Here is a 19,489-nt window from a genome sequence, read left to right as displayed (position 1 = left end):
AGCTTCCCGTAGTGTTGCCCCGGTGTCGATGTTTTATTCCAGCAATTTCCTCACATTTGAGATCTTGAACGGGTTTTTAATGCAGTTGGCGCCATATAATTAATCTTTGTAATAACTACATGTGACTGTCGTTTTAATTAAAGCATTAATTAGGTACTGCCCTCTTAGCGCAGCAGGAAGTTGGAGTTATTTACATCAGTTGTTCATGTTTAGGTTCCTGGAAACGACTCCGCATCAGCGATGTTAAAATACACGATACAAACACCCGGACTCGTGATTTTACTCGGTTTATTTTTCGGGAATTTCACATGGGGATGGTTTCAAAACAACGTGAAGAAACACGAGCATGTTTACACAGAGACTTCAGACAGCGAGGACCAGAGCTGCTTATGTCATGTAAGTTGATTTGATGTGTCTGACGCTATCCTGAAAAAAGACACTTTAATGTTAATGTCAACATTTCATTTTTTTTTATGTAGTTCATGGTATTTCTGGCATGTTCTACTGTCGCGTTAATTTGACGTCATCATGTCCGCAGTTCGCTTTAGCTCTTTTGCTGTTTAATGTCTCCTGTTCATGTAACGTTACATCTCCTTGTTTATATAAAATGTACATCAAGATTTATTTTTAACCCGTGTGCGTCAATTAAAAAAATAAAATTAAAAAAAAGTTTCTCATAGGACCTTAGAGGACAAAAATGTCCACGTCAAAGAACTGCCATAATATTAGTATATATTAATATTATTTTCTACTCTCACTGACTGATCATAACTACCAAATATTCATTCTTTTGCAGGATTTTAACCTTTTAAATGCCAGTTTGTTTATATAATGCCACTAATTTTTACACACACTTCTCAATGAACATTTATAAAACACTGACATCCATAACAACACACACACACACACACACACACACACACACACACTTTTATCTGCATCATTTATTCAATTGTGCTGCAGTGCTCTATAATACAGCAAACAGAAAATAGGACAAAATCTTGTATTTGCTCCACAGGCTAAACATGAGAAAAATGGCACAATTTGGTGGAAAATATTAAAAATGTAAAATTTTAAGCCAGAGCTCCGGAATGAAAGCACAATATCATAGAATTCATGATTTTATGCTTTAGACACTGGGATCAAATATTGCAGTTTTAATGGGTTTCAGTGGGGACATTTTGATTTAATGATTTAATTAAGTATTGTGTACACCGAGTATTATAGATGTATTATAGGAACGGAGGTTGAAATGTGAAAATTCCCCCCAAAATACACACCTTTGGCAAAAGTTATGCCGTTGGCCTTAACACAGCCAAAATGATCGAAAAGACAAAAATGTCCCGAAGGTCGCAACAGGGTTCATTTATGAAATATTACAAAAATTACGGGCTGACATTGCATTATCTTCCATAAATGTTTCCAAATTATTTAGTCTGTGTGTGTTTTGAAACATTTGCAACAAAGTCAAGAGCGTTATCATCTTTGTTTTCATTAAACAATGTATTTTATTGTAAAAGTGTAAATGTACAGTGATGGATACCTATTTTCAATAATTTCATTAAATTGTAAGAAAATCTTGAACATTACGTTCGCAACACGGTAACGAAAGCAAACCGTCCGTTAATCAGCGTGGTGATGTCCTATTGGTCTGTGAGAATCGCTGACGTCAGAGGGGTTGTGGGATTTGTAGTCTTTCGTCTCTCCGTCAAACATTCACTGCAACGGTCAGCGCGTCAGCGAAGAACTACGCCAAGTCGCGTAGGGGCGTGACTAAGGATGACGTTGCTTTGTTTGGAGGAGGGGCTCCGTGGCTGAATTTTCACGCGGTAGTTGTTTGAGTTTGACAGCTCATCTCTAGTAGTGTCCGATGATCCCAGAGGAGAGTAACTTCACACTGCATGACCAGCGAAACAGCCTGATGACTGCAGAACGTGCTAAATAAATGACAATAAAACAAAGCTCTGTATTTAAACAGTAATGGCTGGGAACAGATGTAGTTTTTGGGAAATATCTTTGTTTGCTTTCGGATTTATTGGACTTTTACACTCAGAGCAGGTCAGAGATTTTTAACCACCAAATTAAATGACTTCTGTTTCATTCTTTAAGATGTTTTTGTATATTAATGACACAGTTAGCACCTAAGTCTTGGTGATTTTAAACATGTTATGCAATATTTAAAGTTGACTAATAGGGCTTTGGCTGCTACCAAAATATACAAAGCAGGATATCCATCAAAATACTAAATTTAAATGATTGCAATTTATATTTTAATAAGTAGGTGAAAACAGAATACCTGTTCTGTCCAGTCAGGCATAGTTCTCTGGCGCTAATCTCAAAATAGCCAAATATGTTTTGATTTAATCAACCTGGCTGGTATAGCAGTCACTATTAATAATCAGTTTATTATTATTTAGTACATAGTTTTATGTAAAAGTGCTCTCTCAAAGCAACATACTGGTCATATCGCATGAGAAAAAAGACAGCTGAGAAGCTCACAGTGCAATGAAAGAGACATATGTTCATAGATTTTGGCATAAACAAGGTACTTTTTTCAAACTGGTGGTTTTACAAATATCTTTTCTGTTCTCTACAGTTAACAGGTGTCTTGGACGACTGTTTCTGTGACATTGAGAGCATTGACGTCTTCAACAACTTCAAAATTTATCCTCGCATTCGCAAGCTCACAGAAAGAGACTTCTTTCGATACTACAAGGTAAATTGGCTCAGTGAGTTTTTCCGACTGGCCGAGTCTTGAAGGTTTTACAAATGCACCATTACAGCTTTTTGCATTTCCTTTAGAAGTGTAGGCTGGTTTAGGATTTGAAGGGGAAACAATCTGAACATAAACATCCAAATTTGCAATTGATCTGATTTTAAATAAATACATTTTATGTACTAGTCATTATTTTGAGGGGGGTCCGGGTAGCTCAACGAATATTGACGCTGACTTCCACCCCTGGAGTCGTGATTCACGGGCGTGCTGAGTGACTCCAGCCAGGTCTCCTTAGCAACCAAATTGGCCCGGTTGCTAGGGAGGGTAGAGTCACATGGGGTAACCTCCTCGTGGTGGTGGTGATTAGTGGTTCTCTCAATGGGGCGTGTGGTGAGTTGTGTGTGGATCGTGGAGAGTAGAATGAGTCTCCACATGCTGTGAGTTTCCGCGGTGTCGTGCACAATGAGTCATGTGATCAGATGCGTGGATTGACGGTCTCAGACTTGGAGGCAACTGAGACTCGTCCTCCAGCACCCAGATTGAAGTGAGTAACCGCGCCACCACGAGGACCTACTAAGTAGTGGGAATTGGGCATTCTATATTGGGAGAAAAGGGGTTTTAAAAATAACACAAATATTGTGTTTGAATGATGCTGCATCCAGGCCACTAGGTGTCAGTGTAAGTATAAGATGGCATGAACACAAACTTACTGAGTCTACCTTTAAGATGATTATGCAAGCAAGAATCTGCTGGAGTAATTTCGCAACTAACCAAAGATGAATAACAGCTCCTGTATTAGAGGTAGACCGATATATCGGTTTTACCGATGAATCAGTGCCGATTGTTCCAAAAAGCAACCATCAGTTATCGGCAGAAATCTATGCCGATAGTTTTGTAATAACTGTGGCAGAGGTGAGATAAAAACAATTACTGACCCCTCATGGGGATCTGTTGTATCTTAATCTTTCATGATTGAGAATATACATCCATATTTAATTCAATGCATATTTTGTTATTTTGATTATCAAGTGTTCTAAATTAAAGCGAAGTGATACAAATAAAATAAAATGCCACCGTCATTTGGTTAATATATATATATTTTCATGAACAATAATCTACATCTGGAATTGTATTAATTATAGACTGTTGTAGCCTCTATGTCTGTGCCTTTCACAGTAAGAAAAGTCGAAAGCTCTGTCCCAAATGAGGCACTATACACTATGCACTCAGCCATGTAGTCTATGAACGCGTATTATCGCTCCCAAATGGAAAACAGAAGCATTAGCCATTTAACAGCTGATTAATGTGACGTTTCAAACGCACATGATGTGTTGCTGCGCGTTTAGCACATTAGCCAACCTCAGTTCAACTGAGTATCTCAAATAACGTACATTTTCACACAGCGTGAGGTGATGATAAAACGTTCAACTCACATTTCTAAGGTGCTTTCTTCACTAAAGTTTTGCTATAATGTCTCTACATTATTTACAATTGTTTGTCAGACCAGCATTGAGGCTACAAACGTTAAGCCCAAAATTCAGAGTGCATCATCTATGTACACTGCTGTTGCATTTTCAGTGTTAACATACTACTCGCACTTAAGAATGACAGTGTTGAATAGTGCAGAAGTGTGCCGTTTGGGACGCACCTTAAGATTCTGTAAATTGATTTTTAAAAACTATCGACCGATTAATCTGTTATCTGTCTTTTCTGACACCTTAGTTATTATTATCATCAATATTCACTATCAGTCAACCTCTAATCTGTAACGCGAATGGTGTCTGATGTTCTAACAGTCTGGATGAATGAATTAAATGGTCTTGTATTCATAGTCATGGACGTGGCATGATGTCATACAGACTCATTTGTTGGCAGAATCTAATCCTGATTTGATGCCCACTGTTAAGAAATGAAATGAATTGCGAACACAAACCAAAGCTCACGGTAATCTTTTTCTGCAGGTGAACCTGAAGCGACCGTGTCCGTTTTGGCCTGACGATGGCCAATGCTCCATCAAAGACTGTCACGTAGAGCCATGTCCAGAGGTCAGAGTTCAACACTAGCGCTTTCCAAATGATTGCCAGTCAAATAGACAAGCTTTCCGTGTCGTTTGTTTGTTTGTTTTCATTTAACCTCGAAGTCAATGGAAACTTCGAGTTAAAATCTTGTTTTAAAATACATTCCTCTTGATTTTGCAGTGATGAGATGTTCTGACAGCTTTATATTTATTGTTACAGAAGTAGTTTTGCCTACAGATACAGATTTACTGTGTCCTTTTTATGTACTTTTCCCTCCAGAGCAAAGTCCCCGTGGGAATTAAATCCGGCAACTACAACAAGGTGAGAGACTTTGAAAATAATCGTTCGTAATGAATGTTTTGTTTCTACTTTTGCCCCGTCCTGGCAACAGACGCTCAGTTGAATATCTGCTTTCCCTCTCTAAACATATTGTGTAAAACTTCTCCAGTGGGTTTGATTTGACGTTTCATGTTAAGTTAATAGAAATGTAGTCCTTGAGCTTTGAAATGCATTTACTGTTTTTTTTTTTTAAGCTACTTCTCATGAGCTTTGAGGTTTGTGTACGTCATGGCTCAATAATGTTTGGTTGTGATAGCACGGGCGACTGACCCGGGGACGTTAAGTGTGTTTTGTTTGTTAAGGGTCTCAGGTTTGTGTAATGGAGCGGAGACTAAAGTGTGTAAGGTTGAGTCAGCACTCGGCGCTCTCTATCTGTCTCTTTCTATGATATCAGTTGAGTGTTTTAAAGTGTGAGCGTGTCTTAAATGCTGATAATAGACGTGCAGGTTATTTTTAGTTAGCTGTAAGTGTTCATACATCAGACAGAGGACAGATCACAAGCACATATAGATACTTTTGTATTTTTTGCATGCCATTGATTTAATTTAGAACACTTTTTTTAATCTACTCAAAAGAAAACCAATATGCGTTGAAGTGAGGATAAACATATGATATATGTTGTGAATGATGACACATTTAGATAAAGCGAATTCCCACCTGGTGTCAGTGATTTGTTTTTAGTTCACCTCTATAGACAGCTGTTCTAACAGTAGAATCCACAAGCACCGGCCTCAGAGGAACACGTAGGAATAATAATAATAAATAAAAAAATTATTAGCATAGCTTTTTGGCGATAACCGATAGTTACGTAAAGCAACTATCGGCACCGATTAATTGGTAAAACCGATATATCGGTCTACTTCTAGTATTTAATGTCAATTCTGTTGATCGCAATTAATCACTATTACAAAATCAAAGTAAATAATCGACTATTTTTTAATAGTAAAAACAGCCCTAATTGATGTGAAATGTTTGAAATATAGCCGATATCGATATCTAGAGAGTGAAATGGTCAGTGACAAATATAAAATGCTGATAAACATAAAATAATTTATCAACAGCAAATCAGGGAGGTCTATGTATCTCAGCGAGTATTGACGCTGACTTTCACCCCTGGAGTCACGAGTTTGAATCCAGGGCGTGCTGAGTGACTCCAGCCAGGTCTCCTAAGCAACCAAATTGGCCCAGTTGCTAGGGAGGGTAGAGTCACATGGGGTAACCAAATTGGCCTGGTTGCTAAGGAGGGTAGAGTCACATGGCACATAGTGGTTCTCTCAATGTGGCGTGTGGTGTGTTGTGTGTGGATCGTGGAGAGTAGCATGAGTCTCCACATGCTGTGAGTCTCCGGTGTCATGCACGACGAGTCACGTGATCAGATGCACGGATTGACGGTCTCAGAAGCGGAGGCAACTGAGATTCGTCCTTCGCCACCCGGATTGAGGCGAGTAAACACGCCACCACGAGGACCTACTAAGTAGTGGGTATTGGGCTTTCCAAAATGGGGAAAAAAAATAAAATCAAATGTACTCCAAATTTAAACAAATGCTTTTTTTAATGCAATATATACTCACATTTGCATAAACTTGAAAACGAAGTATTGACTATCCATTGACAAATCTATTGGTAGATTTAGTAACTGACACGAGGGAAATTTAACACCGTTATTGGCTGATGCCGTTAATCGCAAATGGCCAAATATTGGCGATTAATCAGCCCGGCCGATATGTTGGTCTGTCACTAATATAAAGACTTGAAGACATGAATTGGATGTTTTTCTCCATCATTATTATACAGCTCTCCGGAATACTTGATACTTCCGATTGGTCAATGCAGGCATTCTGATCCCTCTTAACGATTCAATTATCGGTTCTTTTAGTGCTTTTTGAGGAAGAAATATTTGGAAATTAGACGTGCAATTCTTATTTAGCAGCTTGTTACCAAATGTTTAGATGCTTTCAGGCCACCGCTTTCCGTTGGTGTCCACATCGCCCTGTCAGGGTTCATTTTGCAACAATGTAAAACAGTATAGAAACATATTAATCCTCATATTTGAACTTTGGCTCATTCTGATTGGTCTGTGTTGTGTTTTCTCTGCTAGTACGCTCAGGCTGGCAACAACATGGATAACATCATAGAGTGTGAACAGGCGCATGAATTGGGTGCCATTAACAGCACACTGAGGTAAACTATACTCCATAACAAAACCTTTCACTTCCTGTTGCAGTTCACTTCTCCAAAAACATGTTTGTTCCCTCATTATGCCACAGTAATCAGAGTAAAGAAGCGTTTGCAGACTGGGCTCACCATGACGATGCTCAGGACCATTTCTGTGGGTTAGATGGTGAGTTTGACTTTTCATTGCAACAGAGCATCACTAAACAAATCTGTCTCTGAAACAGATGTGGTTATTTACTGTGTACTGGTAGAAAAAGAAATGTCAGACTTAAAGAGTCTTAAATAAAATGTTTGAAATTTAAAACATCTTTAATATCTTAAATAACATTTTGGGGCGTGAATAGAGGAGACGCTTAAAACAGCAGAATCTGCGGGAGTCAAAATCATTCTCTCTCTCTCTCTCTCTCTCTCTCTCTCTCTCGTGCATCCGTCATTTAGCAGCTGACGCTTGAGTTTAGTGTGAGCACGTGCAGGGAAGCACTTTTATACTGAATTTACAATGTTACACATGTATAAACTTTCATAATCCTGTTAATCTGAAATGCAAATAGCTTTATTTGTTTTATTTATTTAATCTCCCCAACGCCCAACACTGTGTGTGTGTTTTTCTGTGTGTGTTTGTTTTGTGTGTGTGTGTGTGTGTGTGTGTGTGTTCGTATGTGTGTTTTTCTTTTTCTGTGTGTGTGTGTGTGTGTGTTCGTATGTGTGTTTTTCTTTTTCTGTCTGTCTGTCTGTGTGTGTGTGTGTGTGTGTGTGTGTGTGACTGTGTTTGTATGTGTGTTTTTCTTTTTCTGTGTGTGTGTGTGTGTGTGTGTGTGTGTGTGTGTGTGTGTGTTTTTCTTTGTGTGTGTTTTTCTTTGTGTGTGTTTTTCTGTGTGTGTGTGTGTGTGTGTGTGTTTTCTTTGTGTGTGTGTGTTGTTCTCTGTGTGTGTGTGTGTTGTGTGTGTGTGTGTGTGTGTGTGTGTGTGTTTTTCTGTGTGTGTGTGTAGATGAGATGTCTCCTGAATCCGAGTATGTGGATCTGCTGTTGAATCCAGAGAGATACACGGGATATAAAGGACCATCAGCCTGGAGAGTGTGGAACAGCATTTATGAAGAAAACTGCTTCAAGTGAGACACACACACACACACACACACACACACACACACACACACACACACACTGCTGTACTGTGGTCTTCAACTGATTTTATTGTCAATGGTTCATTTTTAGGCCAAGATCAGTGTATCGTCCCCTCAATCCTTTGGCTCCCAGTCGAGGTGTGTTTGATTGAATCCAACATTTGCATGTATAATTAAAGACAGGTGTGCACTCATGGGCTGTTTGTGTAACCTGACACCTTTTGTCTGTTGTGTTTTCTCTCTGCTCAGGTGATGATGATGGTGAGTTCATATTTGTTTAGTATCTTGTTTTATTTGCTATTCTCTGTTTTTATATCAGTGTAAAGGGCTTTTTAATCTTGGTTTGTTTTTGTTCTCACAGGTGAAGGATTCTACAAGTGGCTTGAAGGTAATGGAGTATTTCAGCATGAACGTCTCTTAACACTGTAAATCTGATGAAAGATTGAACCGTCAGTGTTTTGTCCTCGGACATCATGCTTTTGATTGTTTTGTTTCCTGTTCCTATCAGAAGTAGAGATGAATTATTTGCTAATTCATTCAGACACTGAGATCTCACGTGGTGCTTTATTGGTGAACGAGCTCATCTGTAAACGACCTCCTGCTAACGTTAATGTGCCAGCCAATACTCAATGTTTCCTATAAATATGTGATTGCTTAAATAATGATCTGAAACTGAGAGATGTGGTAGATTATTGTTTATTTGACTGATACAAAATTCATTACAGTGTCCGCCACCTTGCATTATGACATTTACAGTTTAAACTTTTCACGTCCTTCAAACTTTTTCCAATTTGTCCAAACGATGGCTCAAAATAATCTCCAGACTGAGAACTGACCAGAATTAATTTGAATTTGTTCTACCATTCAGAAATTATGCCAGCGCCACCTATGGGTCAAGAAATATCAAGATTTGATATTTTTCCCGTAACATTTTAACTGTTTGTTCAAATTTTGGATTCCTTGGGTCATGAGGATTTCAACAATGTCATCTTTACCAACATCAGCCATATAACCACTCCGCCATTTTGAATTTTATTGTAGTGATGTATTTTTAAAAAGCTTTGTCTTATTTGAATGAAAATTGGAGGGGTGTTCTGAGGGTACCTAAGCAGTTTGGAGACAGCGCCACATAGTGGTCAAAATGCTTACTCAACTTAAACAAAACTTTGAATGTATAATTGTTTCCTTATTCTAAGTCTTCTGAAATTGGCAGAGATACATGTCTAAATGAATTTATTATATATAATTACAGCTCTGGAAAAAATTAAGAGACCACAGCAAAATGATCAGTTTCTCTGGATTTACTATTTATAGGAATGTGTGAATAAAATGAACATTTTAGTTTTATTCTATAAAGTACTGGCAACATTTCTCCCAAATTACAAATACAAATATTGTCATTTAGAGCATTTATTTGCAGAACATGACAACTGGTCAAAATATCAAAAAAGATGGCGTGTTTTCAGACCTCCAATAATGCAAAGAAATCAAGTTCATGTTCATTTATAAATAACACAATATTAATGTATTAACTTAGAGTTCAGAAATCAATATTTATTGGAATAATCCTGATTTTTCAATCACAGCTTTCATGCGTCTTGGCACGCTCTCTGCCAGTCTTTCACATTGCTGTTGGGTGACATCATGCCACTTCTGGTGCAAAAACAGCTCCCAGATCATCACCAATCCTCCCAAATTTCACAGTGGGTGCGAGACACTGTGGCTTGAAGGCCTCTCCAGGTCTCCGTCTAACCATTAGATGATCAGATGGAGGATCGGTGATGATCTGGGGGTGCTTCAGTAAGGCTGGAATCGTGCAGATTCGTCTTTGAGAAGGATGCATGAATCAAGCCATGTACAAGGTTATCCTGGAAGAAAACGTGCTTCCTTCTGCTCTGACAATGTTCCCCAACTCTGAGGATTGGGTTCTCCAGTAGGACAATGCTCCATGCCACACAGACAGATCAATCAAGGTGTGGATGGAGGACCACCGGATCAAGACCCTGTCATCCAGACCTGAACCCCATTGAACACCTCTGGAATGTGATCGGGAGAAAGATGGATGCCCACAAGCCTTCAAACAAAGCAGAGATGCTTGAATTTTTGCACCAGGAGTAGCATGAAGTCACCCAACAGCAATGTGAAAGACTGGTGAAAGCAAGACGCATGAAAAATGATTCCAGTAAACATTGATTTAGTAAAATTAGTATTGTGTTGTTTATAAATGAATATGAACTTGTTTTCTTTGCATTATTGGAGGTCTGAAAACACGACATCTTTTGTGTTATGTTGACCAGTTGTCATTTTCTGCAAATAAATGCTCTAAATGAATTTATGCTCATTTTACTCACACACACCTATAAATCTCAGTAAATACTGTGTGTGTGTGTGTGTGTGTATATATATATATATATATATATACTCACCTAAAGGATTATTAGGAACACCTGTTCAATTTCTCATTATTGCAATTATCTAATCAACCAATCACATGGCAGTTGCTTCAATGCATTTAGGGGTGTGGTCCTGGTCAAGACAATCTCCTGAACTCCAAACTGAATGTCAGAATGGGAAAGAAAGGTGATTTAAGCAATTTTGAGCGTGGCATGGTTGTTGGTGCCAGACGGGCCGGTCTGAGTATTTCACAATCTGCTCAGTTACTGGGATTTTCACGCACAACCATTTCTAGGGTTTACAAAGAATGGTGTGAAAAGGAAAAACATCCAGTATGCGGCAGTCCTGTGGGCTGAAAATGCCTTGTTGATGCTAGAGGTCAGAGGAGAATGGGCCGACTGATTCAAGCTGATAGAAGAGCAACTTTGCCTGAAATAACCACTCGTTACAACCGAGGTATGCAGCAAAGCATTTGTGAAGCCACAACACGCACAACCTTGAGGCGGATGGGCTACAACAGCAGAAGACCCCACCGGGTACCACTCATCTCCACTACAAATAGGAAAAAGAGGCTACAATTTGCAAGAGCTCACCAAAATTGGACAGTTGAAGACTGGAAAAATGTTGCCTGGTCTGATGAGTCTCGATTTCTGTTGAGACATTCAGATGGTAGAGTCAGAATTTGGCGTAAACAGAATGAGAACATGGATCCATCATGCCTTGTTACCACTGTGCAGGCTGGTGGTGGTGGTGTAATGGTGTGGGGGATGTTTTCTTGGCACGCTTTAGGCCCCTTAGTGCCAATTGGGCATCGTTTAAATGCCACGGCCTACCTGAGCATTGTTTCTGACCATGTCCATCCCTTTATGGCCACCATGTACCCATCCTCTGATGGCTACTTCCAGCAGGATAATGCACCATGTCACAAAGCTCGAATCATTTCAAATTGGTTTCTTGAACATGACAATGAGTTCACTGTACTAAAATGGCCCCCACAGTCACCAGATCTCAACCCAATAGAGCATCTTTGGGATGTGGTGGAACGGGAGCTTCGTGCCCTGGATGTGCATCCCACAAATCTCCATCAACTGCAAGATGCTATCCTATCAATATGGGCCAACATTTCTAAAGAATGCTTTCAGCACCTTGTTGAATCAATGCCACGTAGAATTAAGGCAGTTCTGAAGGCGAAAGGGGGTCAAACACAGTATTAGTATGTGTTCCTAATAATCCTTTAGGTGAGTGAGTGTGTGTGTATATATATATATATATTATATATATATGATATTATGCATAATTCATGCTTCAATTTAAAAAACTAAAACTTGGCTGTAACTATTTTCTCAGAATAGCTGTATAATCTCAACCAATAATGTGTCTTTGATGTCAGTCAGACTTGTCGATTGTGTGGCACAGTGGTTCGAGCTTTGGGCTTCAGTTCAAATGACTGGTGAGCCCCGGTTCGATACCCACTTCAGCTGGTATAAACGTTGTGACTGTTGTGCCAGAGCTCTTTTTATTGCACTTGGGGAATTGCTATATATATATATATATATATATATATATATATATATATATATATATATATATATCAATTTAAAAAGCAGCACCTTTTTCAATCACAAAAACAAGAAAAATGCAAAGAGGAAACCGTGGTTTCTGTACAACAAGAAATCTTTTCCTGTCTAAGTGAGCAGCTCTTGTGCAGAATGAACTGCAAAGTGGCCAGACTTTATGTTTAGAGTCGAAAGTCGTGACTATGCAAGACTGTGCAAGTCATTGTTGATTTCTGATTCTGAGAAGTCTGTGAAATATTCTCTCATGACATCTGTATTGATGGACTGTATGTTCATGTGTGCTGCAGGTCTGTGTTTGGAGAAGAGAGTTTTCTATCGTCTGATCTCCGGTCTGCACAGCAGCATTAACATCCACCTGTGTGCTGAATACCTGCTGGATGGTAAACACTCTCCACCTGCTTCATACTTCTGCTCGGGGCATTCCTAAGTAGTGTTTGTTCATTTCCTGTATTTTGTATGATCCAAGAGGGTTGGGGCAAATCAGTTTGGGGTCCAAACGTCCATGAGTTCCGTCAGCGGTTCGACCCGGCAGAGACGAAGGGCGAGGGCACTCGGCGCCTGAAGAACCTGTACTTCCTGTACCTTATCGAGCTGAGAGCGCTGTCTAAAGTAGCTCCGTACTTCGAGCGCACCTTCATCAATCTGTACACAGGAAACAGAGAAGAGGACACGACGACCAAAGATCTGCTGCTGGAGATACTCAACGAGACCAAGTGAGAGGAAAACGTCAATTGACTGACTAATACAAGCAGATTCATACTGATTATTAGAGGAGGAAGTTCAAAAATATACTTTATTTTCACCATCACCAATTCCATAAGTTGCATAATTTTGATTTTTTTATTATGTGTAATTAATTGCCAGTTAATCTTTTTTATATATATATATATAATTTTGTCAATGAATTTCGCAAAAACGATTTATATAAAAAATAATAAGAAATTATGCTGTTATTGCATAAATAAAATTAAATCTCTTTTTATTTAGTTATAATAATAATAAAATAATATTAATATAATACATTTAATTTAGATTTTTGCATTCTGAATATATTTGTATGATTTTTTTGTACCCATTATTATTTAAAACCTTTATCATTGAGATGTTAATTGACTTTTTATTTAATATTAATATACACATTTACAGTAATTATAAATCATGATCAATTGGTTTTACTTATTGAGAATTTCAGAGGGGAAATGGGCTTAATTGTCATGAAAAACAAAACAAATTGTAATTATTCTAGATATTCCTCTTTAATTCTAAAGTCTGCATTTATTTAATTACCAATGTGTTTTTCTTAATTTGTGCCATCTTTTCCAATTTAAATTTGTATAATTTCATGGACTAATCTCACGTGTGCTCATGTGCTTAATTGACATGAAAATAAAGTCATAATGCAAAAACAAAATCTGAATTATCTTAAAAATAGGCTTAATTTTATAAATTAGGGGGGTAGAACCTGGACATTTCTTAATGAGATTCACCTGAATAGATATACAGTAGTCAGTGTAAATAAACAATGTATTTTAGTTTTTATATATTTTCTGTTATTTTCCTAATTTGTGTGTGTGTTCCCGCAGAACGTTCCCAATGCACTTTGACGAGAGCTCCATGTTTGCTGGACACAAAATAGAGGCAAAAATATTAAAGGTGAGTAACATCACACATTCACTCGCTAATTACAGACCCGCGTCACACATTGTGATTAAACAGGTTTATGTCTATTGAATGTGTTGTATCGGTAACTTGCTGGTGGATGTTATAATTTGACTCGTTCATCTTGTTTGATCATTCAAATGCATGAGATCTTTCATATTATCTTCAGAAGCTTTTGATCTAAAGGCTTATGCGTAAATACTTCTATGATTAAAAAAAATGACAATAACTGAACAGTACAAGTTCAGTTATGCGTTTTGCATAAGTACAGATCGTTTACACGAGTGCTCATTTGTATAGATAAGGGGTTGGCAACCTATGGCACGGGTGCCAGCATTGGCACGCAGAGGGGTAATCACTGGCACGTCAGCAACGGCGGGAGAGGAGTAGACTATTTTGTTCATTTAAATTCTGCACCTTCATTCCAGTTTACATCTTGATCCTTCCACATGATCACGCGGCGTGTTTTCATCAGCTGAATCAGACTAAACAAAACGTTCAAATGTGAGGAGACTGCAGTTTACCCAACAGCCATTGACCAGTTTATGATCTGATGGTTAAAAGTGTCTCTGTATGTCAAGTGGTTGAGACTTCTTCACAGTAAAACAAGAAACGCTTATAAAGAAAGTAAATGGAGTTTTAATGTCATGTTGACTTGACTCGTTCATTTCTGTCTAGGAGGAGTTCAGACTTCATTTTAAAAACATCTCTCGTATCATGGACTGTGTCGGCTGCAGTAAATGTCGACTTTGGGGAAAGTTACAGGTACAAACTACAGCCCTTTTCCTCATAGTGAACAGCGTCCTGTTCTGCGTCATTCTTTTTGTTGTGTTATGTAAGACAAAGATAAACCCGAATGAATGTGTGTCCCATCAGACTGAGGGTCTGGGCACGGCTCTCAGGATTCTCTTCTCTGAGAAAGAAATCAAGAATCTTCCAGAAAACAGCCCGTCAAAGGGCTTCCAGCTCACACGACAGGAGATTATAGCTCTACTCAACGGATTCTCCAGGTAAAACATGGTCGATCTGTTTGTTACAGCGGCATATAATGGCACGAGTGTGTGTGAAATTCTCAACTGAGGTCTGTAAACATGCATTTAACTTCAATAATATGACAATTTCCAAATGAAACACAACATGCAGCAGAAAATTCTGCAAAATCTCCATGATTTTATCCATCAGGATTTAAGAAGATTAGTTTATTACTCATTATTATTCTTCCATGCACTTTAAAAGTTGACTTTACTCAATTAAATTAAGTAATGGTGTAATTAAGTTCACTTAACTTATAGATTGAACTTAACTAAGTAACTAGATGCAAGTAAATTTCACTCTGATTTGCTATTTTGATGTTGTTATTGCTACTTAATAATTCAAATTAAATTGACTCAAATTTATGTCATACAATAAGACCACTTAAATAAAGAAGTTTATAATTGATTCTAGGTCAATCGTGAAATAAACGTATTTCTCTGCAGAAATGCACTTCAGTAGCACATGCACAAGAAGAACTGAGATGCTGTAAAAGAGATAATTCACCCAAAAATGATAATTCAGTGATTGTTTACTCACCCCTGTGTTGTTATACCTCTATATGACTTAAAGGGAGAAATTGTGAATAAATGTTGTGCTCTGTGATGTCATAAAATGGCAGTTTATGGTGACACCTCTTCAAGCTTCAAAAGAACGTCCTGTGTGTGTTCATGATAGGACACGAGAGCAACAGTTCACGCAGACCCTTTGCAACATTGGGAGCGTTCAAGTGAAAACTTGTTTTGTTAATCTAAAAACAGGTCCTCAACAGTGATAGTGACAACAGAACACAACACAGCTGCTCACAAAACAGGGAACAGAACTTACTAAACATGTCTGAAGAGTTTGTAGTCCAAGAATTGATGCATTTCTATGCCCAGCCTTATTTTTGTTTTGAAAGTTTTTGGATCAGTGCTAGTTTACAGTGGTCGGAGTTACCCGTACGATGCCGAAAATAGAAAACAAGTGATCGATATGATATACCGTCGCTCATCACTGCTGGTTAGGACAAAAACTCTGATTAACATATATAATATACCTTTAATCACGTGTTGTTTGCCATCAGATTAGGACACGGTGTGACTGTGGCTGCATGTAGCCTCTATGTTTCTCTTATTTTGCGTTCTCCGTTAAAAAACAAAAAAACAAGGCTGGGCATAGAAATGCATCAATTCTTGGACTACAAACTCTTCAGACATGTTTAGTAAGTTCTGTTCTCAGTTTTGTGCAGTTGTGTTGAGTTCTGTTGTCACTATCGCTGTTTTTAGATAAGAAAAATAATTTATTTTCTATGGAATAACATGCCTTGATGTTCACAATAAGACCAGTAACATGTTAGGAAAGTTAAAGAGCAAATTTTTATTTCATTTTGACTTTAAAAACAAAAGAATAAAGAAACATTGCAAGGGATTATTGCAGTTACCAGAACGTTTCTCTGCTGTAATAAAATGTCTTTAATTACACTCACCAAAACAAGCAAATGATGTTCTCACTACAGTCTCCTCTCTCTCTCTCTCTCTCTCTCCTCTCTCTCTCTCTCTCTCTCTCTCTCTCTCCAGACTTTCCACCAGTATAAAAGAGTTGCACAACTTCCGAATGCTTCTGAAGGATCATAGGTAACACACCTCCAGGCCACCAGGTGGCACCAGCCCAGTGGACTCTGCAATGGTCTTATCCGCCCCAGACAAATTCCTCTCTCAGGGACTGCAGGACCGTTGTCTGCAGAACCCTTTTACTCTAGATCACATCAAGCCCTTCTGCTCAGTTTCCACACTGCGAGAGTTAAAAAAACTGACTCATAATCACTCAAAACAGCAGCTTTCAGCTCCGAAAACTTCGGATTTTACGCTTTGACTTTAGATGTGCAGGCTTTACATGTCTCTGTATGTGCGAACAGATTTCAGACTTCTCGTTTTCTTCGTCATCTCTGACCGATTAGACGGTTCATGTCTTCAGTTCACAAAGCGCTGGTGTTTCTTCCCTCGTTCGCTTGTTTGTATATTTGATGGTTGGTCTTTGTGTCCAGGTTAGTTTCTGTCAGTTACAATGGTAATTACATTTTCTTCTTTTCTTTCAGAACAGTTAAAGAACTTGTGTTTTAATAATTTTGCGTGTCCCTGAAATCTGTGCGTTTAATGCGTTAGCTGCATGCATTTGTCTTACAGACATTCCTAATCCATAAATGAAGATTTTTATGTTTAAGGGACCATAGAATTTAGTTAAAGCATTAGTTCACACAAAAATTATTTACTCACCCTCATGTTGTTTCAAACCTGAATGACTTTTCAAATCTGACATTTTTTCCAAAGATGACAAAAAAAAACGCCAAAAAAGCTTTAGCATCGTTCCATGTCAACTTAACCAGAGGTCCCGGCTCAAAATGTTTATAATTTTTTTCTGGTGAAAAAAATGCATAAATGAAGATGAAAGCCAAAATATTAAATGCCATGGACAAATATTTACTCACTAATCCGCTATTTTATAGAGGCCGGTCAAAATGGCGATTTTTCACCAATGATTTTGGAGCAAAACCACAGATCAAAAAAATAACTTCAGAAAGGTGGCAGCATCATGATTTTATTTTTGCACAGAGATTCGTTAGTCAGTTACTAAAATCAGTTGACTTTAGAAATCCTTGTTGCATTATATGCCAATGGTGTGAGTCCAAAAATGGGAAAAAGCACGTTTTGTGTTCTTTTTCCCAAAGTTAACGTGCCTATAACTCCAGAAGTATTAAAGATATATATATATATATATATATATATATATCCTTTTAGATTCTGTGTCAGAACAATCTTCTCTTTTAGTTTCTTCATTTTTAAGTCCCTATATGATTCAGTACCAGAGATGTGGGGATCTCAATGTGACTGCATGTGCAAATTGTTTAATTTTACCCATTTACAGTGGTCAAAAACCAAATGTTGGTCACTTTGTATAAATCTGCTAAAACTTATTGTATATAAATAGAAACGTCTGAAGAACAAATAATGCTGAAACTAAAGGTGTACCTTTTATTTATTCAGCTTGACCATTTCAGTGTATTTTTGGCACTCAGACATTGTTAAAATCTTTGCAATTGTTTTGATTGAGGGAAAAAAGATACAGTTCAAGTTTCAACATTATCTGTACTTCAGACATTACCCTTTAAAAGACCGAAAGTATCAGCTGTATGCAAAGTGACCCGTATTTGACCACTGAAAATGTGTACAATTTAACAATTTGCACACGGAGCCACATTGAGATCCCCATATCTCTGGGATTGAACCATAAAGGGCCTCAAAAATGAAAATACAGTAAGAAAACTTTGTTCTGAACCAGAATCTAAAAGGATGTTAAGATATCTTTAATCATTCTGGAGTTACAGGCATGCCAACTTTGGAAAAAAGTGCTTTTTCCCATTTTTGAGCAGTCACCATTGGCATATAATGCAACAAGGATTGCTAAAGTCAACTGATTTTAGTAACTGACCAACCAATCTCTGTGTAAAAATAAAATCATGATGCTGCCACCTTTCTAAAGTTATTTTTTACCTGTGATTTTTATTTTCAAAGGTGAAAATCGCCATTTTGACCACGCTTTAAAAAACTTTTACTCTGTAAATATTTGTCCATGGCATTTCATATTTTGGCTTTCATCTTCATTTATGGATTTCTTTCACCTGAAAAAAAAAATATCGAAATCGCATTTTTGAGTGGAGAATCTCTGGTTGAGTTGGCACGGAATGACTTTATAATTGAAGTAGTCCACACAAATTCTGCGCTATAATCCAAGTCTTCTGAAGTCATACAATGACGAACAGACCCAAATGTAAGTAATTATTCACAAATCTCCTTCATGTTTGCATATTTTCCAATGTGCCGCTGGTTGTCACATTTCACGTGAGCGATCGCAATGTGGCAAGTTCGAATACGTCGAATGAGATTTGGCGTAGGGGAGGATTTTCAGTGAATAACAACTTAAATTTGGGTCTGTTTTTTTTATTAAAGTTAGTGTGTGACTTCAGAAGACTACTGCTACTCCTGTGATACTTGTAAAGTCCTATTTGGAGCTTCCAAACAGGTTTGACATGTGGTTTAGTAAATGATTTTTATATTTGGGTGAATTATCCCTTTATTTTTATAAGCTTGAAAGAAGTAAATGTAGCTTTGAATTGTTACAAGTTTAAGCATCACATAACAAGCAATAATATTCCTCCATTCAGTCCAGACTCGTTAAACGTATGCGAGGCCAATAGAAACGGACTTCAGATTGATGACATTTTGAGCCTCAAAAGTTTTGACTATTATAATTATAGCACGGCTTCTCTAAGAATTCTTCAAATATCGCTTGAAAGGTGTCGTGGTGTAAAAAGGCAGCTCGCTTCTTCCAATTGCGTAAGTTCTGACATTGTGTGCAAACGTCCCTTCAAGACGTTTCTATTAATAACGTCAAAGCGGCGCGTGCACTTAAATCACCTG

The 19,489-nt window shown here is 37.9% G+C and overlaps 1 protein-coding gene across 2 annotated transcripts; it reads left to right on the top strand.

The window, feature by feature from the left end:
• The first annotated feature begins 7 nt into the window (after positions 1-7).
• LOC127626040 (ERO1-like protein beta) lies at positions 8-17,605 on the top strand. Of its 2 annotated transcripts, none has more exons than XM_052101554.1 (16): positions 8-396; positions 2,597-2,716; positions 4,678-4,761; positions 5,014-5,055; positions 7,172-7,254; positions 7,341-7,414; positions 8,238-8,358; positions 8,462-8,508; positions 8,620-8,631; positions 8,732-8,758; positions 12,629-12,721; positions 12,808-13,054; positions 13,925-13,994; positions 14,679-14,765; positions 14,877-15,010; positions 16,592-17,604. In XM_052101554.1, the coding sequence occupies exons 1-16, from the start codon at positions 241-243 to the stop codon at positions 16,650-16,652; spliced, it is 1,458 nt and encodes a 485-aa protein (XP_051957514.1). In that variant the 5' UTR covers positions 8-240; the 3' UTR covers positions 16,653-17,604. The 2 variants fall into 2 exon arrangements, with proteins under 2 accessions (XP_051957514.1, XP_051957515.1); XM_052101555.1 differs by lacking the exon at positions 8-396 and adding an exon at positions 1,886-2,058 and having other exon boundaries at positions 16,592-17,605.
• Positions 17,606-19,489: the final 1,884 nt, after the last annotated feature.

The sequence above is a fragment of the Xyrauchen texanus genome, chromosome 32 (genome assembly GCF_025860055.1).
Source record: "Xyrauchen texanus isolate HMW12.3.18 chromosome 32, RBS_HiC_50CHRs, whole genome shotgun sequence".
In the NCBI taxonomy this organism is placed as follows: domain Eukaryota; kingdom Metazoa; phylum Chordata; class Actinopteri; order Cypriniformes; family Catostomidae; genus Xyrauchen; species Xyrauchen texanus.
This window is presented reverse-complemented; position numbering and strand designations above follow the sequence as displayed.

Bases quoted from the DNA above. Each gene is read 5' to 3' on its own strand.
- LOC127626040 (XM_052101554.1), top strand. From the start codon at position 241: ATGTTAAAATACACGATACAAACACCCGGACTCGTGATTTTACTCGGT. The intron at 13,055-13,924 runs GTGAGAGGAAAA...GTGTTCCCGCAG, and splicing joins GAGATACTCAACGAGACCAA to AACGTTCCCAATGCACTTTG. The intron at 13,995-14,678 runs GTGAGTAACATC...ATTTCTGTCTAG, and splicing joins TAGAGGCAAAAATATTAAAG to GAGGAGTTCAGACTTCATTT.